We start from the raw sequence: 14535 nt of genomic DNA on the forward strand, positions 1-14535 counted from the left end.
AACTATATGACATGTTGAAATAAGTCTTCTCTGTCTATATTAGAATTACATAAAGTAACTAAAATGGGTGGCTAACGTGAATTAAAAATAAAAAAAAAAAAAGCTGCGGATCTCATCCTCTGTCTTCACTAAGCACAACTTGATGATTTAAAGTTAACATTAAGTATAGCTACCACCCTCACCCTATGCCAAAAGTAGCACACAGGTCCAAAATTTCCTTTTTACAGATAATACTTAATCTTCTTACTCTAGATTCAAGTAACTGACTTCAAAATGAATAACCAAAAATGCCTTCCATTTCTATACCGTATTGTAGTCAATCACTTTATTATGGAAACTAGACTGAGACAGCTTTTTCATCAGGATCTCCTCCAGGGAATCAAGAGTGCGGAATAATAAGGAAGCATAACAGCTACTGCCTGAAGTGTACTATACTGGTTACATTTTTGACAGTGACAAGGTTAAATTCCAACTTCAAGCTTTCAAAGTAGAAATAAATGTCAGAACAACAGCAACAGAAAAGCAATGACTGCTCTTCAACTTCAAAAAAAATGCATACTCTGTGTAGCATTTCAACTCCAGTTTTCCCAGACTTTTAATGAGGGTATCCTACAGAATATGGATACAAAGAAGACCAGTCGTGTGCCAAATTGGAGTTCTTTTCTCATATTTTTCTACTTTATTTACTATTATAATGATCATTCAGTACTTATCCATACAATTAAATGCAAATTTAAATTAATTTCCATTTGCCTTCTGAAGTATATGAGGGCTTATATTTTTTAGAAGGTATGTCAAAATGTGGTAGCTTATACGAAAACCGCAGCAAAGGACAGGCCAAAACATCTGGAAGTCCAGCTTTTTCTTTCGACTAGCGCAGCACATCAGTGTGTGCAATACAATACATCCTAAGCTAAATGAACTGAAGCTAAAAACAAAGAAGCCCACTACACAACTGTGGGGCAGCCTAAGTGTCACTCTACTGTGACATTACACTTTGTTTTATGGTTAAGCATTTCTCCACAGGGCTGACAACTATAGACAGCATATTCATATACTTGCACAGACCATTTCATTATACAACATTCAAATCTGAAGATGACACTAAAACTAGCAAAAATTAGCAAGCCTACTTACATCAAAGGAAAATGTTAAAATACAAGCTAATGAAGAAAGATGTTTCAATAAAACATGCAGTCTTATTAAAGTATGCAAGATTCATAATTAGAAATTCAATTCAATATCCCAACATCTTGAGCACCTCCGAGTGCATTTGTATGTCTGGAACATGCTGCCACAGGACGTGCCATGTATTGTTTAAGGTCCTTGACACCAGATTAAATGCTGGTCTATGAAGGACTTAAAATTAATTTCACCAATCTTGCTGTAACATAGCAAATTGTACAACATAAGCACTCAGCTCAGAGGACCCTGAAATGAAACAAATTGTGCAACTTCTTGATGATTACCTCCAGAAAAATGGTCAATTATGCACATACTTTTCCCTGCAATCCCTTGAGGATAATGAAGAACACCTATTGTTAGAAATCCTTGACATGAGATTAACTGCTGGTCCGCACAGGATATCAGATTAATGTCACCAATCTTGCTGTTACACTGCAAGATGTACTACAGAAGCACCTATCTTAGAGGACCCCGGTCAGAGATAAATTGAGCAACGTCTTCTAGATCATCACCTCCAGAAAAATGGTTAATTATGCAGATACTTCATCCTCCAATAGCTTGTTCTCAGGTGTTGAATAGCATTAGTTAAGAACAGTTATAAATATGCATCTAATTAATAATTTTTTAATGTTGAAAAAAATATGCTGTAGTTGTCCCAAAGACAATATATCTTGGAGGAGGGGCTTCTTTTATGAAAAAGAAGGCAAAACAAAACAAATCACAACCCAGTGAGTTACAATATGAAAATTCAAAACGCCCCCAAATATGCTCAGTGTGACAACATTTTAAAGATGAAAGTAAGTGTGTCCAGATTGTATTGTTTATATGTTTATCGTGTGTATAAAAATCCAGCATTTGAGTATCTTGCAGACGTAAATTTTGGGATTTTTTTGTTTGTTTGTTTTGTTTTCTTCCCTCTTCCCTATTCTGTGAGATTATAATTAATAAAGTTATTCGTTTGGAAAAAAAAATAAATCTATGTATTAAAGAATACTGCAGACAATTTAACGTTCATTTGGACAATGAACAGTTATTAAGCTCTAACTTATTCTTTTGCTTTCTCTAACATGATCAGGAAACTTTACTACAAGACCACCAGAAAATTTCATTATCAATGACTTTAACTCTCTCCAGATCCATGCTAGGTAGGAAAATAAATCTGCCCACACCTTAATGGGAACAGGTCAACAAACATCATATAATTTATCCAAAAGTTTCCTCACGAAAGACAGTCAGTCATCCATTGATCAATCCAGGAAACAAAGAAGAAAATTTTTTAGTATCTGTGGCCAAAGATACAGAACCTGTCAGTACCACACAGAGGGACAAATTGTGATTAAGGTGCATAATTAAGGAATTACAAGTTCTACTCTCATCTCCGTATCGTGTCTTGTTTGACCTAAATAGATATTTTATATTTTAGTCAACCTTCAGTGATACCGTAGTCCTCATCCTCCATATCCTAACAAATTAACAAAGTTTATATTGGTAAAGTCAAAAGGACAAGCATAGTTTTCTAACCCATTTCACACATACCAGTACATACATGCAAAAATTCATCTTTCTTCCTCAGAGGAGACCCATAACTGTGGCTAAAGCAGTGAGCCTAGCTCAGAACTAGTGCTATATCTTCACTGGAGTACAAATGGTGGAGATAGAAATGTACGCCTCTTCTGCACACACACGACCAGGCTCCTAATGGCTCTAACACTATCATCACCTGATGGAACTATGTTTGGGCACCCCTGGCTGTAAGATGAAAAGTCTCACATTAAGTATGAAAATAGAAAGGATTTGAAGTGTGAGCTAACCTGCAAAGAAAACTTTCTTAGTAAGTATAGCAGCCACATAACGTAGAGACTAATCCCATGTATTATTTACACAGAAGATGAAAACACAAGTGAAAACTAAAACTGCAATCGCAGATACATATATCAAATAACCGAAGAACCACCTGGACAAAACACAGATGCACTATTCTCAATTGTACAGACTTGGCTCTCACAACAGAAATTAGCAGGAAGGCTGCCTATCTAAGGAATTCTGTGCTGCAAAACACAGAAGAAAAGATGAAGATCCTAGGACCTCTTATGGGAAATCTCAGGGCTTGGAAGGTATAAATGTAAATCACCTTGCCAATAAATACACAGCTAAAATAATAAGAATCAAAGACAAATAATAAGAATCAAAGACACATTATCTGCTAGCCGTATTTCAAATTCTAGGTTTATTGGGCAATGTCTGAATGCATACTTTATAAAGCACATTATTTTTGCAACATTTGATCTGCTCATCATATCCAACAACAAATCTGTGAAGCATACCCCAACATCACTTCATGAAAATATCCACTCCTGATATGACTAAGCACTAATAATGTTCTTCCAAACAATCTTCCAAACAATCTTTCATGCTGGAAACAGGCCCCTGGCTAAAGCACAACAGGCATATACTTTAATAACCTCTTGATTACCTGGATACAGCCTGGAACACCTAATAAATCTGTCAATTTTTCAAGTGGAGTGGGATTGATTTCCCCAGGGTTTCTTTGTCAGTTCCGTTTTAGTACTTAATATGAAGAGAAAATTATCAGAGAAGGTCAAATCTGACATGAAAAACTAGAAGGTGTAGACACTGATGAAGACTTTTGCTACATCTAAAATAAATGTCTACTTGCTTCTTCTCAGGCCCTATCTTCATTCAGTCTTTATTTAACATAGCATATGCTTCATAGTTTGTAACAAGCCCAATCACAGCTCAGCAACATGCTCAAATAGCCAGGAGTTTCAACATTTGGATAGTAATTAAATAAAAAAGATTGTTTTTTTTCTTGTCATTTTGCTATCAAAATTAGTCAATGATGTTTACCACAATCACGAATTCTTACTTCTGAAAATTACTTAAAATGAGGTCTAAATAGACATTTGAGACATACCAATCATTTTAATCCTCAATTATCTAATGAAGCCAAATTAATTAAGAGATTTTCCATTCTGTTTATATTCCATTTTCATGTCACCCTTCAATACTATAAACATATGCTATACTGTCTTACAATGAAGTTTAGCCGTCGGTTACAAACAGCATATAAATGTCTTGCTCTAATCCTCTTTGTTCTCTCATTAAAAAACAAATTTGCTAGGAACTTGTGCTAGATTTCTCCTTTTACTGCAGAAATGGAGCTTTAAAGTATGCTTTTTTTACAGAATACTAATAAAAATATAGACAAAAGAACAAATTTTAAAAAGGCAAGAGAACAGCACAAATGATACTACAAACAGTTAAATAATATACTTGGCCAGGTTATTAAAAATGTAGATAATTACATTTAGTATGGATGAAAGTAATTATGCATATTCATTTTGATATTCCCTATAGTGAATACCTACCTTGAAGTTTAGAATGTTCTTTAAAGTTTTAATGGTTAATCCTTTAAATCATTTTATTATATAATTGCACAGATAAAAATTAGAATTTTTTTTACAGTTTAAAGAAACTACATTCTTCCGATTTATCTATAAAGCATGGCAATATTATCAATGTAGTATAGTGTGCTTAATGCAAAATCCTATCAATTACCAGGCTTTTATCACATTGTTTAGAATTAAACTCTTCACATCTGCACATACTTTCTCACAAATTTTCAGGGTCAGATTCTGCAAAATTTTTATTCTTGTAAATAACTGTATTACACAAAGCTATTTTTGTCAATTTCTTTGGATGTTGATAGATGTGTAAGACTTTCTCTTGCAAGTAAGGTGTTGTTTTTTTCATGTTTAATCCCCATTAGACAATGATACACCAAAGGAAATCAGTCTCAGAGCACTTTCTAAAATTCGCTTTTGAAAGGAAGTAAACAAGAACATGTATTTTACCTGAGTCTCCACACCTTGCTCAAGCAACCGTTTAGCCTGATTTTCCACCTCAAGCCGAGCTCTTCCAATAAAAAGCAGGTCATTTTCAATTACTTCTATTCCAGAGAGATCTATCCCTTGAGAAAGGTAATCTATAAAAGCAACAAAATATTGATAAGCATGACCTATGATAATGGAACATTTTAAACAAACATTTAGAAGTTACAGTTAGCTCCAAGGAACATTTTGACAACAGAGTATGCCAAAGCAATGAATTATTCAGAAAAACCGAAAACAAAAAGACTAACTAAAATCAAAAGACTAAAAGACTCCAGAAAACATGGATATTACATACATTAAATTTACCTCTCTAGACCTAGACACTTCCAAAGAGGTGTGAGTTCAAGGAATTCCAGAATCTCAGTGCATAAAGGGGTAAGAAGTCACAGCCTCGTCCCAGAGGATTAACTCTGTAAATGAACTTCTCTAACCAGGTGTTTGAATAAGCATAGTTTGCTCCTGAAATCCTCTATGTATTATAAGTTTATGTATTTAAATTATGCTCCATGTATACAAATTACAATTACAAACATTAGGGATCAAATACAAAAAGAAAAATGGCAAGAGAAGAAAACATTTTCAACAGCAAAACCATATTTGTTTTCATAATAGAAACCACCCCACCATCAATATGACATCTACAGAGTAGTAGGCAGGACTGGTGACTGCAGCTAGAAAATCTACTCAAACCTGACTTCTGTCACTGGCTACGCAGATGTGGCTAATTTGCTTAATCTTTGATGAATAGTCCCATTGTAATTAGAGCACTCCAGCAAGTTGAAAACCCCACTCTTCGTCTGCCTTTATCTAAGAAGCTTTGAACCTGTGACAATCTTTCAGATGCATTTTCCTTTAAAGAGCATGACACTCTAATCTCTGCTCTTTGGACTATTTAGGCTTTTCACATGGGGAAATTTTAGATATAAAACACAACCCAGGGAGTAAAAAACAACTTTTCACACTCCCTGAGACACCTGACCTCTATGCTAAGTAGTTCTCTGCTGCTGGCTCTCTGCCTGGTCTTGCACTCCTGACCTAACTAGTGACCATCACCGAAAGAAGGGCTGGAGGATGTCTCTTCCCAGACATTTTTGGCTTGTTTTTGGTGCTCTCTTGCGATGCAAGAACTGTATATTCAGTCTCCTTCACACTAATGAAGACCTACAGCTCAGATTGAGCTAGAACTCAGCTTCTTCTAATATTGTGCAATTACACCCATATCTATTGCACATTTTTGCAAATCAAACCAAATATGGCCACTGTGCTGAAATCCATGATCCTGGAATATGGAAAGTAAGACCTGTGAGCACCTACATCTTTAGGCTCCTCCAAGAACAGATACACCTCTCCACTTAAATCTCTGAAATACAACATAAATTAGGTGGGAACTGGATGATTAGATTCATTAAATGGACATGCTAAACATCTCTGGGTCACTTAGAACAGATCCCCAGGGAACTGTAAAAGCCATCTAAGAAGGGTCTTCAGTGTACCAGACGAACCTTCAAAGACAATTATGCTTTTCTTTTTCTTTTTTTTTTAATCCTCCTAGATCTAAATCACTCCAATTCCCCATGTCAAGATTGCTTAGACCTTGACACTACTGCTTATCTGTAAGACAATGCAGAAATGCTCTCATTTACACTTTTATCAGCATTTTGCTCAATCAAGCATGGGTTCCACTCCTTCTTTTGAAAGATTCAATAAAATTAATGAAATAATCATAGAATGGCTTAGGTTGGAAGGGACCTTGAAGATCATCTATTTCCAACCCCCTGCCATGGGCAGGGACACCTCCCACCAGACCAGGTTGCCCAAAGCCCCATCCAGCCTGGCCTTGAACACCTCCAGGGATGGGGCAGCCACAGCTTCTCTGGGCAGCCTGTGCCAGTGCCTCACCGCCCTCAGAGTAAAGAATTTCCTCCTAACATCTCGTCTAAATCTCCCCTCTTTTAGTTTAAAACCATTCTACCTTGTCCTGTCATTATCTGCCTGAGCAAAAAGTAGCTCTCCATCTTTTTATAAGCCCGCCTTCAGTATTGAAAGGCTGCAACGAGGTCTCTCAAGAGCCTTCTCTTCTCCAGGCTGAACACCCCCAGCTCTCTCAGCATTTCTTCATAGGAGGGGTGCTCCTGCCCTTTGATCATCTTTGTGTCCTTCCTCTGGGCCTGCTATACTTCCTTCGTAAGACAATGTTGCACTATTTCCATTAATAACCAGCCCATTATGAATTCCTAATGAAGTTATCTTCCTTTAATGTCCTCCCAGTAAGTTTATTAAGGCACAGACTTAAATTCTTACTAAGCCAGCTGAACTTTTAAATCTTTGACAAATAACCTTTCACTTTAGTAGCCATTTATTTTTGTTTATTCACAATGAACTCATCTAAGCATCAGATTAATTTTAGCAACCACATGTTCTGAATTGAACACAAAACTCCAAGTGAGTGACTTCACAGCTACGTAGAGAAGAAAATCTTTGTACCTGTGTATGAAAAACTCTGCATAAGAAATTGAAATAAAAAAAAAAATCCAGAAGTGCTGCATAAAGCTGAGTTAGGAATCAAGGAAATCAACTTGCTTACCAGTACAGCATGTTAAATAGGCTTTAGCCTACTAAGAATAGGCCTGCAAATGGTTTTGTCTGTACACGTTTGTTTAAAAATTGATCAGAGAAGTCAAAGGACAGCTGAGCAGCAGGAAAGTACATTTCATGCTGCACAGGCTATTACTGAAGCCCTATACAAATGCATGTTTACAAAGCTGCTTTTGCTGGGGGCCATGGCAGTCCCTCATACCCAGACAGGAGTGACTTACCCAGCTGACAGCAACTTTTTGCTGTGACTAAGCTGCACGTATAAAGGTGCTCCTATTAAAACTAATACTAAGCTCCCACTGCCTTCGATTACTAACTTCAGCCAACAAGTGACTTGAGCATGAACACTAGTTTCCTGACCCCTTCCCTCAGCTGACACAGTAAAAAATAAAAATTTAAAATAAAAAATTTTAAAAAAGGTGCAAAGACTAAGGACTAAGTCTACTGCAATCATAAACCTTGAAGTAGTTTCTTGGCAACATGGCATTAAAAATATCTTCAAAGACTTACCTAGTCCACAAATAAAAAAATTGCTGTGGAGTTCGCTTACGTGATAAAATCATATTCTACAACCCCAGGCTGTTAAAAAAATAAAATTAAAACATGATTCCAATCTCCTAAATATCTGTGAAAAAGAAATAAAGAGGAGACTGTTTCTCCCTACCATATTTTATCTCAAAACCTAAATTAGGCCATTTCAGGCGCTAAAAATCTAATCAGTGTGATGCTTCCATGGGAGGAACAGAGAGCCCATGCTGCTTTGGCTTCTCCAAATACTCCATCTGCGCCTCAGACTGGCAGCCACCTCCTGCTTATCTGCCAAAATCTGCAGCTTCGTTTCGGATTTCCTGCAATCCTAACAAAATGCCTTGGGACAATGTATTTCAGTAGGACTTCAAAATTGAGAGCCTTTCCGTGGGTTCAGCAGCTAGACCGCCTACCCTGGCTGCTGGGAGTTACCGTCCTAACCCGTGGGGAAGCCCTAGCAATCCTATTGTACCGCTTTCAAAAGAAAAGCAGCTTTCGTGAGGACAGTAAGTCTACAGTAAAAACATCTGCAAATGCTTTCCTGCCATTCCTATATAATAGCAGAAGCTTCGCCACCAGCAGGACACACACCTTTGGATACTTTTTATTGTCTAAGCAGACAGCATAATATCAGAAATATCTTTGCTCCTGCATTGCCACCAGTGACGCTGCCACTGCTGACCGTGCAGGTGAAGTGCAGCAGAGGTAGCTGACACCAGCACGGCCAGATTGTAGCCAGGCCCTTGGTACATTTAGGATACGGTTTATCTGAAATATTGCAGAGGAACCTGCACATTCCAAAGTGTTAATAGTAGTTAATAAAGAAAACATGTCACATGCACTACAACAAAGATACTAGCGGTTGTTAATGCAGGGACTAGCGAAGGCAGAATTTTGCTCCAGGCATTTGTGCAGTACCATCATCCTGCTCCTTGCTGTGTACAGTCAGCCAGCAACTACACAGTCCGACTAACTATACAGTCACGACCAAAGAAGCACGGGTGAAGTGGGCTGTAAGGTACCTGTGTCTACTTACAGAGAATGAAGCAGCTGCGAAGGCTCATCTTCCAGGTATTGCAGGCTCTGCAGACCAGGGCCCATGTTAAAACTTGCCAGCTTTCCTCTCTGAAGTTGAACTAATCAGTCACTCTTAGCTTGGTTCTCCGTCACTCCAACAGGGACAGCAGGATTTCCACACTCCTGCCTTTCACCCTAAAGCTCCCGAGTAAAGCTAATCCTACATTAACCATTACAGATTTACTGAGTACAGTATTTATAACTAAATAAGGGAACGCTCGTGCTTAAAATGAATCAGGACCTAAATATATTGTCAGACCACAAGCCAAGGCTGGATGCCATGCACTGCCCTCACACCAGCATGAACTGCGGCACGCTGCACCAGCCACTTCTAAGCCACGGAGCACAGGAGGAAATCAGAGGAGGGAGCTACAGTGCTGTAGCCATTCCTCTACCTCCCGCCCCTCTGCTAACTCTAGCTCTTTATAGAGGTGCACAAAAATAAAGGCAAATCCTTAACTCTCCCATAGGGTGCTGGTAGTGCTTCCACTCTGACCATCACACCTTATTAAGCTTGGAAAGCACAGCTGGAAATGACTTTTTACGGACTTAAAATACAGACTGCCTGCTGAATCCTCTTCTTGAACAAAAGTATTATATGTCAAAGCAAAATACGCTGAGCCCTAGGAATAAGTGACATTTATAATCTACCTCAGCCTGAGAAAGGGTTAGAATTTTATACTTAAAGAAGAAAAGACTTTTGTCATTATGCTTCCAAATTTTCTCCATTTACTAAATCAGAACAGTTTTTCTAATCTACCAGCTTAGATGTTGCTTAAAGTTGTGGTTTTTAAACCACCGTTTCCCAGATAGTTATGTAAGAGGAGTTCAACAGACAGAGACAAATCTGATATGCACAGTACTTGAGGTAGAAAAACAAGACTGAGCAAAGCAGCTAGTTTTTCTTAATCTGACTCAACAACTTAGAAACGTTCTACAAGACAATTTCCTTTTTTTGACCTCACTATTCAAATGTTTGAAAAACAGGGTAATTATGAAGCTAGCATCACTATGAGCTCCGCAGAAAGTGCATCATGCTCTCTATTTAAACTGAGCTCATTTTGAGCTTTTCCTGGAAATTAGAGAATCAACACTAAGTCTACTAAGACTAAGACAATCAGGTGCACTAACAAAAGGAAACCAGGACAGCCAGCAATAAACCACTGTGATTAAACCACGTCACTCAAGAGGCTATGTGAGCCAAAAGAGAAAGCCTTCCGTGCCTTGAGAAATGGTGTCAGTGACGCTAATAACAAAGAGCAAAGTTACAGCAAACTTCCAGAAGCAAATTAGGAGAGCTGAAGTGGTTCCCTAGGAGCAAACACCAGCAATCCACCCGATGCACAAGTAGCAAGAATCCAGTGACCAATTAAGAGGGTTTTTTTCATGAAACATGGGGAGTAATTAAAGGAAATTAAGGCATTCCTGAAATTCTCAGTGATTTCTGTTTGCCTGTTTGAGGAACTTTGGGGGATTGTTTCTTTTTGTTCTACTTTGCTTCTTCAGACCTAGCTGCAGAAAATGTTGGTGACATCTGTACCCTAAGGCTGTTCTTTTTCCATAATGAAGAAAAATCATGATTTTAGAAGAAACTACTGATTTAAAATCCAAAAACTCAACAGGTCCAAATGATCCCCAAACGTTATGCTGAGATTTAAGTATGCGCAAGTTGTGAGGCTACCAAAACATGATTTATTAAAAAATACTGCAGAAGACTGCTACAGGGCAAACGTTGCACCTATGCTGAAAATTTCTCAAGAGAGAACATAAAGATCAAAACAAATTGGCTGAAATTGTCCCTTACAAATCACATACTAGAAACAAAGAATGTCAAGATGGGGTACAACTGCAATATCACTATTACTTAAGCTGATCTAAGTGTAGGCTGCCCTGACATGAATGCTCTCACATTTCCACCTCCATGCCCCTCACTTGCTCTCCTGCCCTTTCCTTCCACCCCAGCCTGCAAGTTTTAGCATTCATGGGAGTTCTTCCTACTGAGTTTTCATCCAAAGGCACTCTCTCTCATCTGATGCATGACACAGGCATTCAAAAACTATTGCTGGCTTATGGGAGAGGGTAGGAACCCATAGGCGGGCTACAATCCTTTGTGGAAGCTCAGATGTAAACTGGTAGAAAATGTTTATGAAGCTGAGTCTAAATCACTATTTGCAGTATTTATTTCCATTACACAGAATTAGGAGGGAATGGACAGATACTGTAAAAAGCACATAAAATCCTTTCTACAAGGGAGAAGTGTTCAGTAATGACCAACAATTTCATTTTTGAAGGGAGTTATTAAGCACTCAGCCTTTGGTCCTACAGCAGTGCCTAGATACTAGCACAAAACAAACAAAATGAGTAGATCGATTTGTTAGAACTGCTGATGACCAATTTGAATTATTTTTTTCATCTGCTTCTAACATACCTCGAAGTAATTTACTAATTCAAATGGGCCACAAATCTAATCCATGGTCCTCACAGAAATCTTAGTTACAGCACTAGTCCCTGAAAAGGAAGGATGACATCCTGTTTGCCTCAGTTGTATCTGAACCCACAACCCGGGAAGCTGCTGGGCCTGAATAGGTTCATTTCTTAGTTTTCAACAATGCAGGTAATACTAAACTAAAAATAGTCCTACAACCAAGCCCGATACCTTGGCAGAAACCCAAGGCTCACCCTTTGGTGAAGGTGACCTGACATTTTGTATTCCGTCTTTATTCTTTAAGTAGAATGGGTGAATAAAGTAACATAAAAAACAATATAAACTAACATGAAGAACAACAGTCTGCTCCCTGGAGGCACTTAAATTTTCCATGCCACTGATACATAGAGCAGGTGGGGAATGGCAAGAGAAGGCACATTTGTAGGTCTTCAGAAATGGAAACTGGTGCCTCAGAGAAGAACCTCCTCCATGATCTGTTTTATTCATTTTATTCTCCACATAGGCTGGAGTGGTTGCCCCACACCCTGCACCAGGCTCCTAAGCACTTGCTGAAGCAAAGCTAATATTAAGCCTTTAAATCAAGTGAAAAGAATTCCTCTACGGTCACTATGAAATGATATCTTACAGCCATTTTACATAGCGCAAGCTCTTCAGAAAAATGTTTAGTCCTATAAAACTGCATAAATCATGGTGCTCTGTGAAGTGTTCAAGACAACAATGTCAGTGTTCTATACTGTGCCACAGAAAATGCGCCATGTATTTTAGATATATTGTATGAACTGATTAAATGATTAATTTTGAACCTTAAAAGATTAATTTTGAAAGTTTTATGGAGAAACTATGAATTCATTACTGGAGAGGAAGAAAATTTCATTTTACAACAGTGCCAGTTACTCAAACAGTTCCTACTAGCTTTCCTTCCTTTTCCTACAGGACAATATTCCTGCAAATGTCTCCTTTCCTCAGCGAAACAATGAAGAATAAAATATCTGTCACTAAAATGCCATTAAGTTCCTATGAAAACTGATCTTTATTTAACCAATTTTTACCATCTTAAAAATTAACTACTTGTATGCATAATACATAAAGGTTTAGCATTTCAGCTGTTTGAGCAACATCAAGGGAGGCAAAACTGCCCTGCTGGAGCCAGAAACTGAATCGAGCTAGTGGCACTGAATTTCTGTTTGCTCTCCCAGATAGCATGTTAACTCGCTCATGCTAAGTCCAGAAAAGGAAATAAAATATTAGACAACCACGTATAGTTTCGCATAGGTGTCCCTAGGGAAAGGAGACATGAAAAGTAAAACCAGAGCAGACCTACTCCTCAGCTTTCCTTATCAAGCACATGCCAGGAATGTTTGAGCTTTAAAGAAATCAAGTCACTGGTACCAAACCCAAACTGGTGAAAGTGAATGATTTAAAGAGAGCAAAACCTGAACCACCCATTTAAACACAGGCAATCTACCTTGTACTGTAAAAAAAGGATGTAATCTATATTGTGTTGTTTTACCTGACTAAAGCTTCATTTCAGAAGAAAATTTGGAGTTCAACACTCTAAAACTAGTGATCATCTAAATATTAAAGTATTTAACTTCCTCTAGCATGTTAAAACAAAGTGAAAATTTTCAGGTGTACAGGAGGCTGGAGGAAGAAGAAATCGGTTGTCATCCTGCAGTTGGGTTTCTGTTTCCTCAAAATGATTGTTACTGATTTTGAAAGAACGCACTTTCTGTTAAAACATTTAGTAGTGCTTCAATTATCACCTACGACCAGTTCTACCTACAGAGGAAATTTGCTTTTTCTCTCCAGCCTGCATGCACAGAACTCAAGAAACACAGCCAAAGTTGATAACAGGACTGGAGGAGTAGTGAGGAAGCCTGACTATCCATTTTTAACATTATATTAAAGCTGCATTTAAATTGTCTTGATGGAAGAGTTAATTCCTACTCTCTGGGCTGGAAATCAGACGTCAGGCAAGATCTGGAATTGATGGAAATGAGTTTGATATCTATTTTTATCATCATCACTGACTTAACAATGAGCACCATATTTTGGAGACATCCCTGTGAAAATGCCATGATTCAGAAAATAGCTTAACACACCAAGACAAACATTACTTAGGTCTAATCACAAGTTATACTGCGCTACTCCCACATCCACTTAGGCCTAAAGCGAGATTTCTTGAACTCCTTTAAGGTTCCCCCAGCACTAGATCCTCCCCCTTTTTTTCCCCGTGCTGGATTCAGACTGACAACCTTACTGAACCTCTGCTTTCTTCTATTTTGCCCAATTCCTTCTCCTCAAATGCCCAGGCTCAAAGTGGGGTGGGCAGTGATTCACATCCAGCTGGTGGCTGGTCAGCACTGGGGCTGATACCCTTTAATATCATTGTTAATAACCTGGGTGATGGGACAAAATTAACCTGCAGTAAGTTAAATCGGAGTGAGTCCAACACGGAACCACCAAGACAGCCAGGGAGCTGACGCACGTGAGTGTGAGGACAGGAGGAGAGAACTGTTTGTTAACCTAGGGAAGAGATCATTAAGAAGAAGAGATCATTAAGACGAGATGTAACTGCTGTCTTTTTCTGTCTAGCAGGTGTTGGGGAGAAAGCAGAGGCAGACCTCTCTCAGAGGTGTACGCAGACAGGTCAAGAGGTAAAAGACACGAGCTACAACAAAGGAAATTCTAATATTTGGGGAGAACCCTGTATTTGTGCTGCTGTACACCTTACCCATGGAGGACATTAGCCTGCAGGGATGTTTGCAACTTACATTTTAATGAAACAAC

The 14535-nt window shown here is 38.3% G+C and overlaps 1 protein-coding gene across 2 annotated transcripts in view; it reads right to left on the reverse strand.

Annotated features, from left to right (window-relative positions):
- COG5 (component of oligomeric golgi complex 5) overlaps window positions 1-14535 on the reverse strand; it is a 186000-nt gene that overhangs the window by 101718 nt on the left and 69747 nt on the right. Inside the window, exons 1-2 of one of the 2 annotated variants that reach the window (XM_066989728.1) lie at window positions 9259-9301; window positions 5061-5191 (exon numbers count right to left, since the gene is read on the reverse strand). In XM_066989728.1, the coding sequence (XP_066845829.1) occupies window positions 5061-5191; window positions 9259-9286 (159 nt within the window). In that variant the 5' untranslated portion in view covers window positions 9287-9301. Of the gene's footprint in view, window positions 1-5060; window positions 5192-9258; window positions 9302-14535 lie in introns of those variants that run through there. The other variant, XM_066989725.1, reaches the window with a different exon arrangement.

The sequence above is a fragment of the Anser cygnoides genome, chromosome 1 (assembly GCF_040182565.1).
Source record: "Anser cygnoides isolate HZ-2024a breed goose chromosome 1, Taihu_goose_T2T_genome, whole genome shotgun sequence".
Lineage (NCBI taxonomy): Eukaryota > Metazoa > Chordata > Aves > Anseriformes > Anatidae > Anser > Anser cygnoides.